General features: G+C 44.5%; 2 protein-coding genes across 3 annotated transcripts; one reads left to right on the forward strand and one right to left on the reverse strand.

Moving 5' to 3' along the window:
- Window positions 1-102: 102 nt before the first annotated feature.
- Window positions 103-5,180, reverse strand: PPP1R3D (protein phosphatase 1 regulatory subunit 3D). Its single transcript, XM_027710665.2, has one exon. It carries the CDS (start codon window positions 4,636-4,638, stop codon window positions 3,721-3,723), a length of 918 nt encoding a protein of 305 aa, XP_027566466.1. The 5' UTR covers window positions 4,639-5,180; the 3' UTR covers window positions 103-3,720.
- A 1,620-nt stretch (window positions 5,181-6,800) lies between these two features.
- FAM217B (family with sequence similarity 217 member B) lies at window positions 6,801-13,827 on the forward strand. Of its 2 annotated transcripts, none has more exons than XM_027710675.2 (4): window positions 6,801-7,024; window positions 8,198-8,309; window positions 8,396-8,481; window positions 8,836-13,827. In XM_027710675.2, exons 1-4 carry the CDS (start codon window positions 6,921-6,923, stop codon window positions 10,025-10,027), a joined length of 1,494 nt encoding a protein of 497 aa, XP_027566476.2. In that variant the 5' UTR covers window positions 6,801-6,920; the 3' UTR covers window positions 10,028-13,827. The 2 variants fall into 2 exon arrangements, with proteins under 2 accessions (XP_027566476.2, XP_027566477.2); XM_027710676.2 differs by having other exon boundaries at window positions 6,914-7,019.
- The last annotated feature ends 566 nt before the right edge of the window (window positions 13,828-14,393 follow it).

The following is a 14,393-nucleotide window of genomic DNA, read 5'->3' on the forward strand; positions in this document are numbered from 1 at the left end:
ATTGTTTGGCAACTCAAACCCACCTGACCTCCCTGACTATGATGCTCTGTAAGTGACAACTCATGAGTTTTCTTAAAAGGAGTACCACTGACAGAAACAACATAAAATTGTGAAAAGCTTTTATTTCAATCTCTTGTATTACAATAGCCATAGTTTTATTATTGCTTTTTAAAATGAACTAAAAACTTTGCAATTTTACAACTGCTAGACTCTTTGTCCAGCATATGTGCTTTATTGATATCCTGTGTAATGTACTTTATTCTGGACAAGACATTTAATCACAGAAGACAACCCCCTTTTCATTTACAAGGATTTCATATGTTTCTTTAAAAAACGTGCTCGGAAGAACCTTGAAACTGTGGGCTACCAGACATTCATTTATTGTATGACAATAATAAATACGTTTTTAAAAAGTGCATTATATGGCAATAACCCTTGTGAAGAATTCACTTGTACAAAATCTTCATGATAAGGGAAGTGCTTGGTTTGAACACAGTGCAAGCAGTCAAGTTGTCCTGAGAAGATACAGAGGTGGTCATAAGTTTACCTTCATGAAGTGCATATTACCAGTACTTAATGGCTTAATCCCATTTTTGTTAACCAGAAGCCTTTTGATGCTCACTGCTGAATGTGACAAGAAAACCTAAGTGCCTGTTTCCTCTTTGATGTGACAGGTGCCAGCACTGGTGTGAACGTTTAACAGCTTAACCCGGAGATCACTCTCAGCTCAGCTGCTCCACTGACAGCCAGCAGTGCCAGAGAGATGGACTGCCAGGAACTGCTACTGCCAGTGCTTCTCCAGCAGTGCAAGGCAAGCAAGGAGAGCAAAGGGAATCTTGGAATAATGCTTTAGTATTTAGTATTCAAGATTTTGCACATGCCAATACCCGGAGAGGTGGCGGAAGGAAGACAATACAAGCCCAACTCAGACTGCTGAGACATTCATTTCCTACCCCTCTGCACTGTGGTACATCTGGCATTACCCTTTATACTGAGAGCCTCAACTTTCTATAATCTGTCCTTGTCTGAGATAACATTTAGATTTGACAGTTGCTGGCACATGACAGTCTCTCCCAGAAGATGGCAACAGCATCTTTCTGCCAGGAAGCCAAGGATTGCTCTGAGCTCCTGTCAAATACCAGAGGGACTTTCAGGGTCTGCTGGGTTTGCTGAGGGAAGAAATACAGTAATCTGAGAGGGAAAAGGACAGGGGAACAATACTTTAAAATAGTGCCTTTTATTCAGCACAGCTGCTCCTGTGTGTGTGCATGTCCACTTCCTTCTTACTTTACTGACAAGTACATAACTTTGCCTCCAGGGACTTAACAATAGTGGATAAACTTTAATGGAATTCCCTAAGTCAGCAAGTTTCATCTAAGTAAGTGTACACAAGTTCAATTCCTGCCACTAAAGATTCTTCTGCAGTCAGGGAAGGTGTGTTCCAGCTCACCTCACTCGACACCTACTCACTCTGGCATGATTTGGCACAACCTGCACTAATGCTGAGCTGCAGAATGGCAGCACTAGTCCCACAGGGTTCTCTCCACACTCAGCAGAGGTGATACAGTTTGTCACACCACAGGCAATCAACTGCAGGGAGAACATCTCCATTTCTAGGGAGAATATAGATTGACTAGTGCAGATATTGTATGTCCTATACTGTCTTGTCACTTAGTCACAGGAGGGCCAGCATAGGAGGCAAAATTCCTTACAATTAGACAATGCCCCTTCTTACAGAGTTCTCATCTTTTGTGCCATATGAGGAAGACAAGACTTACAGTTCCAGGCAAGAAGTTGCTGCCAGATTGGTAATGGTCACTGCTCTAACCCAGGGACACTGGGTGCAGGCAGCACTTTCCCCTCTGACAATCCCACCTCAGCCTCACCTCCTCCTTCAAAACAATTTCCACCTAAATGTTCAGCCTCACAGTGCTCCAGCAAAGCAGCCAACACAGTCAATACTCAATAGTTCCAAATAGGACTGAATTTTCTGAATACTCTGCAGGAGGTGCTCAGCAGCTCATGAATCTTCATTCATGACTTTGGCTCCTCTGAAAGCCAAAGCCTAATTGGAATGAGGCAGCTTCCTCACTTGAAATCCCAGCTTTGCTAAATGGGTACCACAAAAAGGAGCAACATTAAGTTGCCAGACAAATTCATTTTCTTGGGGTTTCTGCACTTCCAGAATTACTCAGGAGACGTTTTGGGCTAATATAGAATTGGTCATGGGTTCCTTAAAATTGTGATTTTAAAACCTAATTGTGATTTCAATAAATAAGCACCAATCCAAAATAAGATGCCCAAACAAGTGGCCTGATTGTCACAGTACACTCCTAAAAAGCAGCTTTTCTAATACCTCCAGCCAGCCAGCTCTGAAAATTCATGCTACCATATAAACTTTCCATGCAGTTATGAAAACAATGTCCATATATATGAAAACAATTACGGACAATCTTTTGCTCAATAGATCCAAGCCTGTTGCCAATCCTAAACCACACTGAAAACACAGAATGAAAGTAGTAGTGCAAGACTCATGGGAAGACGGTGTGTAACAGTGTTCCTGTGCTCTCCCTGCAGCAGAAGGGATTCTGTTTATGGTTTTGTGTATTAGTTTACTAGTAAAATCATAATTTTGCTTTGAAGTTCCTGCTTGTGCTGCAAAGGCTGCAGTCTTGGAGTTTTATAATGAGAAGTAGTTAAATAAAGAATTCAAAGGTCCTGCTGCAGTAGTACTGGGACACTTGGGAACAGGGAGCCAGGATTCAGGATCCAAGGCTCTGTAACCTGCTCCCTGTGCTATTTTTTTCCTTATACATATCTATATATCTATCTCATATCCATTTCTTGATTTATAATTCTACCAGAAACACTGGTAAAATCATGAGCATTCATATAATGTTTTGAGATCTTCAACTGCAACACAAGTCCAAAATTGCTCTAATTTCCCTAAGTAAATACAGGTGCACCAGGAAAGGACAAGAGAAAAACCTATTTGGGCACCACCTGAAAAAGATGAGAATTTCCCCAGGAAGGTCTGCCTTACACACATTTTAATAACAATCACTCCTGCTGCAAACACTGGAGATAAGAAAAGGCACCTTTTTGGGTATTTAAGGGAAAGAGAGGGGCTGATGGCATATTTCCATGTATGTTCTGCTCGTAGTAACATTTAATTCCCAACCCAAATATTAATGGGAATATTTAACGTGGTTACAGCCTTAATATGATATATATAAATACACGTACTCCCTACGGTGTCTGCCATCCAAATTATGCATAAATGGAATAGTGCCCAGACTTGGTGAGATAATACAAACAAAATTAGAAACAAAACTAGTAAAGCGGTTTAGTAAACAAATAGTACAAAATGAGATCAGTAAAAACATTCTGTGCAACCCAGAGTATTACTAGGAAACAGAAATGTGCTGCTTTACCCTCTGGTAGTCTGACAGCATTCCTTGAAACCATTCTGCTCACACATTATAAGAAATGACATGGGCTTTCCACAAGTGTATCTCAATAAAGATTTTGGCCCTTTTAGCTTTCCGAGAAGTTTGGAACAGTTTGTCAGGGTCACTGGCTGCTCCCCAGCCCTGGGACACTTTGCCAGGTTTGGCAGGTTTTACCAAGAAGACTGTTGCCATAGGAGCAGAGAGCCATGCCAAGGAACAGAGTGCCACCAAGACTACTGACAAGCTGCTCTGCACCCACTTCCTTTGTTCAGATGAAGTGGATCCAGCTCTCCTGACACTCCCTCGGCATCTTAAGGGGGTGGGTCCGACAGGTGAGGGTGTAGTTTTGGCCTCTGTTGTTATCCCAGTACTCCTGGCCATTGACTTGGTACCTTGCTGCAAACTGGACGAGAGAGCACAGCTGGAGGAGGAAAGGAGGCACAGGAAGAAAGAAAGTGAAAACATCGGCCTGATCCTGCCCGTTTTTCTCGGGGATGCTGTGGTGCCAGCGAGCACACACTTCGTGGAGGCTCTGCCACTGGTCGAAGGTGTAGCGCACAGACACCCGCTTCTCAAACGCCACGTTGCGAACCTGGATGGTGCCACTGAGCCCCAAATCGGAGCTGGTCACCCGCTCGAGACACACCTGCTGCTCCTGAAGTCGGGAGGAGAAATCCATACAGTCTGCAGGCTGCTGGAAGTCTGGGACCAAGCATTGCATAGTAAACTCCAAGTCTGAGTTGCTGTACCAGAGGTCTGAGTTTATGGAGAGCCTGGAAAGGACATGCAAGGGGATGGATGGATCCTCGCCAGTCTGGAAGACTTTCACCTCGGTGAGCTCCAAACCCAAAGCATCAGCAAACCTCACCCGGTTCATACGACTCTGGCACTCAGGAAGCTGACAGTGCACTGCTCTTCTCCTTTCGGGTGATGTGGGCAAAGACCTGGCTCGGCGGCGTATGATGGGCCGCAGTGCTGGGTCACAGCTGGAGGATGTGCTGCTCTGAGGGTGGTTTGGCTGGGGGCTCCTCTTGGCTGGAGTGCTGCCCTGAGAAGTCAGGCTGCTACTTGTATGGACTGCTGGGGGCTGCTGTTGTCCTCGTCGTGCCGCTCCTTCAGCCCTTAACATGTTCTCATAGAGATCAGAGAGATAGCTGGGATTTCTCCGAGGAACACGCACTTCCATTCTTAACTGATGGCAAAGAACCAGGCAATAATGAACACTGCCCTTCTGAAGCACTTAATTTGGAAATGGCAGCCACGGACAATAAGGTCTGAGGTTATTGCACTGGGTGCAGGAAGAAGGATCAACTTGAATGTCACCTTGTGAATGAAGGGCACAAACGTGGAAGCTCTCAGAGCAGCTGGAAGGATCCAGCGGCGAGGGCGGTCTGTGTAGAGATGAAGGCGAGATGAAAGCAGTCTCAGGGGCCGACAAACTCGAGATCGCTGTGCTGGCTGGTGCCCCCGAGGCTCAGGCTGGAGAGGGATTCGAGGCTATCACCGCTGATACTGGAGGAGCTCACGCACAGGCTGGAGAGCGACTGGAGGCTGTCGTGCTGGATAAGTGACTCCAGGCTGTCGGAGAGGGCGCTGGATGCCGGGTGCGCCCCGAGGCACCCCCGGCCGGAGCACAGGGCGAGAGGGGCCTGCAGACTGTCCTCGCTGACCCCCACCGACCCTGCACTGCCGCGGCAGCAGCAGCGGGACGAGCAGGGCGGACACTCCAGGCTGTCACACTGGATGCTGGGCGAGTCGAGCCCGGGGAAGGCTTGCAGGCTGTCGGGCGCCAGCGAGCCGGAGCCGAGCCCGGGGCTGCTGCAGAGGCTGGAGGGGGCGCGGGGGCTGTCCCGGCGGGGGCTGTCGGGCGGGGCCGCGGCGCTGGGCCCGGGGGGACGATCCGCGCCCGGGGCCGCCACAGCGCCCATGGACGGCACAGCCCCGCTGAGCCCGGCCCGGCCCGGGCGGGCCCCGCTCCGCTCCCGCAGCGCAGGCGCCGGGCCCTGTCCCCGCCCCGGCCCGCCCCTCGCTCTGCGCTGCCCGGGACCGCCCTCGGCGGCGAAGGACGCGGGGCCGAAGGCAAAGGCAAGGCAGGGACCGGGAGAGGCCCGGCCGTGGCGCGGGGATGGGGGCGAGACCGGCGGGAGGTGGAGGGGGCGGCGGGTTCGGGAACTCCGCGGGCTCTGTCCTTGCGGAGCGCGGGCACCGCGGCGGGCACCGCTGGGGCAGCCCGGGAGGGAGCGGAGCGGGGCCCGCATCGGCGGCTGCTGCGGGCACAGCCTGTCAGCCATGCCGGGCACTGCCATCTGTCCTGGGCACTGCCATCCATGCCGGGCACTGCCATTTCTCCCGGGCACTGCCATCCATGCCGGGCACTGCCATCTGTCCCGGGCACTGCCGCCATCCATCCTGGGCACTGCCTTCCATCCCAGGTACTGCCATCCATGCCGGGCACTGCTGCCATCCATCCCGGGCACTGCTGCCATCCATCCCGGGCACTGCTGCCATCCATCCTGGGCACTGCTTTCCATCCCGGGTACTGCCGTCCCGGTGCTGCCTCTTCGCGGCCGCTGATCTGCCTCGTCCCGGCGCTTCGGGGCCCCCGTTCTCTCCCCGCGCTCCTCCTTGGCCGGGGACAGGATGGGGGAAGGCGTGTGGCAGAGGACGAGGTCAAATGTAAATTATTTTCCATTTATTTTGCATTAGTGTGCATAAGCAATGCATAAACAGCAGTGCAGTGACTGTAAAGGTGGGTCAGCAGAGCTGTTGGTCACCTGTCACATTTGCACGCCGTGTCTGTGCACCCCAATGCGGTACCCTGGAACGGGGATGCAGCTCCTGGGAAATAAAAGAATGCCACAGATCCCGCTCTGAGTGTTTTCGGTAGGAATTGATGAGGCATTTGTTTTGGAAAAAGGAAAAAAAAAATTAAGTATTTGGTTCAAAATTTGCATACATGAATATTGCAAGAGCGCGTTTTTTGTGACACGAGGACAGCTCGGCACGCACAGAACGCAGGGGGATGAGCATCTGCTCCCGGTAAATTGGGAGCAGGAACACCCGCCCAGGTGGGCTGTGACGCCCGGCTCCAGGCGATCCAAGTCAGTCCAAGTGCGCAGGCGGAGCGATGTTGGGAATGGTGAGGATGGTGAGCACATGACACCGCACGGGAGCTCTGGTCACGCTGCCGACTCCCAGGTGATTCCCTGGATTGGGAATAGTAATGAATGATACTGGTTCCCATTAAGCGCGTGCTGGAGGAGGGGACAGTGTTTACCAGGAGCTGGTTATGTTTATGTTCCTGCTTTAAAAATAGAATCACATTGGGAGGGTTTGGTTTGTTTCCAGCAGCTCCAGGACGTGGCGATGTCTGCGTTTGATACGCTGTGTCTTGCAAACCCAAAAGACTGGAGCCGTTTGAAGATTATGTAAAAATAAAGGTGCAGACGCCCTTGAAAGAGAGGAATAATGGGACCAGGCATTCAAGAATATCCCTTATTGCTGCACAGAGAGACACAGCAGAAGGGAAGCCACAGCCACACCACAAATGAAAACCACAAAGGAATGGTAAAGTAAGGAAATTAATTTCTCTCTTTCTAGTTACAGAACTGTCAAAATACTGTAGACGAGTTAATAAGTGCCTGGCTGTACTGTTGAGATTGTCATCCTCTGCCCTGATCCACAGCAGCAGGAATGAATGTGCAGATGATCACGCAGGTCACAAAGTCACAGAGGTGACTGCAGCAATGCTGGAAGCATGGGACGTAGTTAAATTCTTTTATAAACTTTTGAACTTATGAAATCAGGTTGTTTAAAAAACAAAATTTAACTATACTGGCGTAAAAACTGTGAAAACAAGATGTACATCCTGGCAAATTAACTGAACTGCAGTCACACTAGATTAGACTGGGAGGGCACACTTTGTTTATTTCTGTTTTGAAATGGTATTTTAAAGCTTTTCTTTTCAAAATCAGCAATATTTCTTGTTTGTAGAACAGACACTGTTTTCTGATTCTTACAGAATACATTGATTTATTCATTCTGTGTGCTTACACAGGAATGTATCTGGTTTAATTGAGGAACTACATGTTTTAGTTTTAAGCTGCTCAGATCAGTAATGCCATTCCCTTTGCTCACATGTGAGTTTTTTCTCCTGCTAATATTGTCACGACCCCATTATAACATGAAATAGTGAGTTTTGTTTGTGCCTTTTGTAAAATTGTTTGTATTGGTAGGAGAATAGACATTATGCTCCCTGCTTACTTCCACTCCTTAACTTCAAAGGAATAATCCTTTAAGTTTTGTTTCCAGTATGCAAAGGAGGAAGACAAGCAAAATTTGACTTGCAGTTACCTTTATATTGTACTTTATAATAACTTTGGTTAAATTGCAGTTTCAGGTATTATAGAAATCAGTAGTTAAATATCTGATCTCTAATATCTATTCTTTATTATCCCAAAAGTAATTTTGAGATACTCTGGCAGAGGATTCTCTATAAGGGCTACATTCTGTTATATCATCTGATAGAATTATTCACTATTGCATTAATAGTGTTAAAAATACAGTAGAGCATTAATAGTATAAAAGTAAAAAGTGACCACGGCAGAGTTCTGGTGAACTTTAAGAATAGTTGCAATCAATTCTCTTTTCTAAACTCAATTGCATTCTAAGCTTTTATTGTATTTCCTTTCTGATGGTCATGTATGTTGCTATTTGTAAGTGATATTCTGTTTAATCCTTCATAGTTACAGCAATGGAAAAAGCCATCCGAGCACCAAAGGACTAAATAAACCAATTTCTTATGTGAAATCTTCTCCTGGAAGATTGGGCAAAAATGTATCAAGTGCCATTGAAAAGGTAAAGAATCCCTTTTTTTAACATAAGAAGAGTACCTAGGTTAAGTCAGCTTCCTAATAACATCACATACTCTGATATCTCTTCAGATTTCCCCTGACACTCAAGATGGTAACCAACCAAATGTTCTTAAGAAGGGAAGAAACCAGCTAGACAGCAACACTCAGTCCAAAAGGTAGTTTTATGTTCAGATTGTCTCTTTAATTTGCGGTCATTTCAGACTGGTTTATTAAATGCTTGTGATTAAATCATGGCTGCTGTGTTGTGCTTTTGACTTCACTGGCCCCAGAGTTCAGCATTTATGAGGACAACAAATCTAAGTTATCAATATGAAAACTTACTGTCCTGCCTTAGTGAATAAAATAAAATAAATCAGTAGTAGGAAGTGTTATCTCTACCAGCAAATATTAATTTTGCCTTGAGTTTCTGTGCCAATTTTAGCTTCAGTCATGTAAATCCCTGTCCTTGAAGGGAGTAGCAAGACCTTTGCAAACTGATGTTCAAAGATTTAACCATCCTTCTCATTCAGGATCCCGAGTGTTTGCCCATCACTGCACAGTGTGCAAGGACCAAAGAGGAGTCTCCCAGAAAGAAGGCAGAATGAATCTTTGCTGCACAGGATCCCTCCAAGCACAAAGGGCAGCACACAAGGAAACTTCTGTAGGGTTAAAGATGTCCCAGTGCAACATTTTTACTGCAGTAAAAAAGAACAGTTGGAAAAGAATCACGAAGAACATGTTGCTGGAGCCAGTCCAGGCCCTTCTAAATGGCAAGAAGCATCTGTAAGTGAAATGTTTCTTGATTTTGAATCAGTACAAATTATTAAAGAAGATGCTGAAGATGATAGTGCCAGTGACCTCTCTGATTCAGAAAGGATTCCCATTCCCCCCTCTCCCTGCACTCCGCCGGAACTCATTCTCCGAGCTGAAGAAATCGATCCCGATTGTTTGGAACATGTCCCTGAAATGGGTTTTAAAGAGTCAGAATATTACTACCCAGACTTCCTCCCACCCCCTTTCAACTCCTGGGACTTGAAGCAGCTGGCCATCTTTGTCCACGTGGAAGGGAAAACCGATTTCCGGCCGAAGCCGACGGGATTTCTGGAGAAATACCTGGAGCGCCTGGTGCAGCTGGAGTGGCTGCAGATGCAGACGGTGCAGAACGAGAGGGGAAAGGCAGCCAAGGGACGGCCCCAGACTGCTCCCGGCTCCACCCGTGCCCTGAAGAGCCCTGGCAAAGGCAAGGCATTGCTCAGCCCTGTGCCCAACAGGCAAGTGGTGCCCCAGGATAGTGTTGCCAAGCTGCCCAGGAGCTGTTTGGGTCACCGGGGGGATCCCCACTGGGAGGGAAGTCGCCAGGTACAGTCTCATCCAGGTCACTTGAGGCCGGCGGAGAGAACGGGATGTGCAGCACCTTCTCAGAGACAGGCTGGTGACGCGAGGAGCGAACTGAAAAAGAAACCAGCTGCAAAGCAACAGCTGCTCAACCTGCAGCCCTCCGAGAACGGCTCTAAAATCCAAAGTGTTGGTAATATCAGACCCCCCAAGCAAAGCCCGGCGTTCCACGGGGCGGCTGCTCCCATCAAAGGCTTCAAAACATACACGTGCACAAACCCAAAGAAAAACGGCAGCGCCAGCGGTTGTGTCCCTCCTAAAAAACCAGCGGGGGACAGGAAAATCAAAACAAATGGCACCCAGCAAACGTCACACAAATTCAAGTGAAGGAAAATTCATTAGGAAACGTTGCTGCTTTTGGCCGATGCGGGAGGGTTTTCTTCCTTGAAGATCCTGAGAAAATACGTTCTCAATTCCGAGTCAGCACTCTTCATTTCTGTACATTTGATCTTAAGCCAGCAAGGCCAGCAGGAAATTTTTTCCCTGAAGGCAAGTGTCTTCCATTGGTCTTTCCTCCAAAATATTTACAATTGCTCAATGAAAATAACAATGGCACAGGGTGAAGTTTAGAGAAATACATATTTGCACCAGTCTGTTGAAGGCTGTGGTGTTCCTTGTGCTTAACATGGTGTTTTTGAGGGAATAGGGTCCGTGCTCTTTTTTTCTTGCTGTTTTATGGGGCAGGTTTGATGGTGGTGTTTTCTGATGGAAAGGGCTCAGCTGTTTTATGTAAAATAATGGAGCCTGCTATCTATGCAAAGCCAACTCTAATTCTTCACAGAAGATGATGAATTGGATTTTTTTGATGAATTAGATGTTATTTTTTTGAGAAGAAGAAGAATGGAGATAATGTTTTGAAATATTTTAATGCAGAAAGGATCTTTTTTAAGACAAAATACTAGGGAGCAGACAGCTTCAATAGTTACAGATTAAGAAAATGGAATGTGTATTTTTGTACCTGGAATCTTCACTGTGTTTACAGAGGCTGTCCTGGAAGTTCATTTTGTAAGTCTTGATGCTTTTTGTCTTTAGAGGAAATGACCAAATTTCAAATTGCACATGGATATATTTGAGTAATGCAAAGTGAGGATATTACCAGAGACTGTGTGGCCTAATTTGCAGAACTGGTGACCTCTCAAAATCTAAAAAATAAACTCTTAGGGGAAGAATTTAAAGGGTATTGTAAGTTCAAGTAAAGATACATTTTGATACAGAAGATACCTATTTTCAGTCACCCAATATGACTGTTATTTATCCCATGGTCCAGTCTAACTTGGATTCTTGTTTCAAGGTTTAGTGAGGTGACATGGGGAAATATCCTACAGAAGAAAGTTGTACAACCAGGATTGGGTCCTGTCCTTGGACCCTCTGTCTTCTCTTGTGTCTGTGAGATACAAGAGAATACAAAGGACAGTTCAGACAATATTCATGTGTCCATTCATCTGTTACAGTTCCAACTCAGTCACAGCAGCTGGGGACATGATCTTATTTAAATTAAATTCTAGAGCATGTTTTGTATTTTCATTTAAAAATGCAATCCTGGTCAGCATTAAATTCACCCTCAGCCACCCAGTTACAGTGTTCATGAGCAGTGAGCTGAGGTCTGATGGACCAGATCCTACAAGTGGATCCTTCACATTGTGATAGAAAATGGAAAAAGTAGCAAATACTAAAGAGTACATCATGTATATAGCTAAATTGCACTTCTCTTGGTGAGCTCATCTTGGTTTTAAGATGCTTAGCTGTTTCTATTCTTCATTGTGCCTACCAGATCTTCAGCTTTGTAAAATTTCAAAGCATGGATTTATATATAGGTAGTTTAAAATGTGAGAATCTTAATAAATGTAGTAATAAACTAAAGTATTTTACAGTACATAAAAACATTGCTCAGGAATAGTCTTAAGAAATATTTTTAGTGGTTTTTTTCTTAGTCTGCTGGAGACCAAATGTGAAATTTTAAATTGATAAAGGAAACAAATGTAATGGTATCACGTTTCCAGATTCAGTATTTGTGACATTACAGTTAAAATGAATTGTAGTTGCATGTACATTGAGCTCTATGCAATTAAAGTGAAACTTAATCCGACATGCTCAAAGATCAAATAAATTGGCTGTCTCAGAGGTGGGGTGGACTCAGAGGGTAGAACTGAACACCAGCAGCTACAGAGGACCAGCACATCCCATTGTCACTGTTTCACCCCTTTGTTTTGGCCCAGCCTCATCACTTATTTCAGCTTTTTTAGATGAAAAGTTCCTGCATCCAGTGCTTCTCTTTCAAGCTCTGGCCAAGTTTTGCAAGCCTGCCTTAGTCAAGTTTTCCTGGTTCACATTCACAGCAGTGAAAGGTCGAGCTGCTCTTGCCAGTGAGCAGGAGTTCAGTGCACTGTTCTAGGCCACTGTTCTAAGCACAAAACCCAAGCAGGATCCAGGCAATAATCAGAATAGCAGGTTTTTAAACAAATTCTGGTAGGTGCAGTCATTAATTTAGCATGTTACAGCACTGAATATTAGTGTATGCTAAATTTTCCTATGAAACCTTACTGTGTATTGATGCTTTCCTGGGTTCTAAGGAGGGCATGTAGATACAGGCACATTTTGCATGATCACTGTTTAAAGAATAAATAAGCAACATTTCAATCAGAAACCAGATGAAAGGTGATTGGCACTGAGAAAAGCTTGTTATCACAGAGATAGGAAAGTTTTGTTTTAATATAGTGCTTGTGATCTGGTGGACATCAGGCTGTTGTTGGAGATAAAAAGTGAAGCAGGGGGAGATGGTCAGGCCACTTCAAATAAGTCTGAATACCTTGCTCATCATCCAGCTGGGTGTGATCTGGCCAAGTAAGTTTGTCTCACATGATAATCACATCAATCTAATTTCTGTTCACTGATTTGATACTTCTATAGTTGTCTTTGTTCACACACAGAAATAGAAATTCTGTGTTTGCCTCAACAAACAGCTCTTGGCCTGAGCAGACCTGTAAGGGTTAGGCTTTATCCTGTTTCCATTTTAACTTGACTGTGTTCTTTCTGGGTCTACAAATAAACAGAGCTCTTTTTGTGAAGAGGAATATGGTTTATGCTTCCTTCATTTTGTATTGATGTATATTGTCTTTAGAAGCACTTCTGAATATAGCAGAAGATTTTATTCCATCAAATACCTTCAGTTTAAAATTATTTAATTAAGATACATCCATAGCGTAGTGTGTGGCTATTATATTTTTTTTGCTATCTGTGTGTCTAAGCCTGGCATTGATGATGCTTCTTGAAGAACAAGTTGCTGTGATGTGAGATATTTAAACAGAGAGATTTATTTTTTTTGCTAGAGGATGCCAGGGTTTAATGTTCTGCAGTGTTACCTACAGAATAAATATGCTCAGGTTGCATTTTAGTTAAACAGCCAGATTGTCCTTCAGTTACACAGCTATAAACTCTGAACAGCTCAGATGTTTTCAATGAAATTACCCTGTTACAAAGGCTTGAACAGAGTTTTACTCCAATATGTATAAACTGCTTTCCTTAGTAATGCTCAACTGTATTTTTAATGTATCACACAAAGAAATGTAAAGCAATACTGTTTTTCTCTTGACACATTTCTTTCTTCTGCATTACTTGCATCTCATACTGTGGTCAGTTAAAAGTTTTACCTCCTCTGCACCATAATCCCATTACTGCTCATGTCCTTTCTGTGTTTCATTTATTGTTTGAGGTAATTTTATCTTGAATTTGCTATTTAAAGGATCTTGGTAGAAGTTTGAGAGAATTTTGGCAGTTTTTTCAGTCAGTCTGTGACACCCTTTCTTGGAGCTGATATTATAGTTGAAATTTCTGCAGAATGGAATTGCCTAGAATGTACTATTTTTTGCCTTATTTTAAAGGTATTGAGCCTTTGTTGCTCCCATTGCATCGGTTGTTTTTCATCTGAAAAATAAACAGACCACTCTGGAAGGACTGAACTCGATTAACTGAGTGTTTGCAGCCCAGCTTTTGATGTTGATAATCATGTATTGTTATTTATTTGAACTTTTTGTGAATATTTTTGCTAGCAATTTCATTGGGAGGTGATCTTGTAATTCAAAGTTCCTGTATATTTGCTACATTAAAAGTGAGATACTGCCTGTTTGGTACTGAGTTGTATTTTTTCCATCATCCTCGAGGTGGCATCTCAGGATCATTCTTTGAGAGAATTCCTGTCCTGCAGGATGGAGCTGGAGCTCAGCACGTCTCAGCTCTCGCTCTGATGACCAAGTGAGGTCATAAAAATACAAGTATTTCTACTCCACCTGGCAGTCACTTCTGTCTTGGCTGTGTTAAGGTGCAAATAATAGGAAAAACTTACTTCATCACATCCATAGCTTTTTTTAAATGCACTAATGAGTAAGTTTAACATTTTCTGTTACAATCTGCAGGACACAGAACATGATCCAAAGAGCAGCAAAGCCGTGGGTGGATTCATGCAGAGAATCACATTCTGATATTTCTAATATCCATGGATAGGTATAACTTAATTTCACACACTGTTCATATGTTCAGTTGAGATTCATCAAGAGGAAAATGAAGGAAGAGAGATTGAAAGGGGGAAAATGGCATTACCTGTTGCTTAAAAATCCCTTTGCCTTGCTGTTCCTGTAATCTTTATATTAAGCTTTACAAAACCCCACTGTGACATACCAGACAAGAATTGTACAAGCAG

This window comes from Pipra filicauda, unplaced genomic scaffold, assembly GCF_003945595.2.
Source record: "Pipra filicauda isolate LSUMZ 115617 unplaced genomic scaffold, ASM394559v2 scaffold13_size5146498_pilon, whole genome shotgun sequence".
Lineage (NCBI taxonomy): Eukaryota > Metazoa > Chordata > Aves > Passeriformes > Pipridae > Pipra > Pipra filicauda.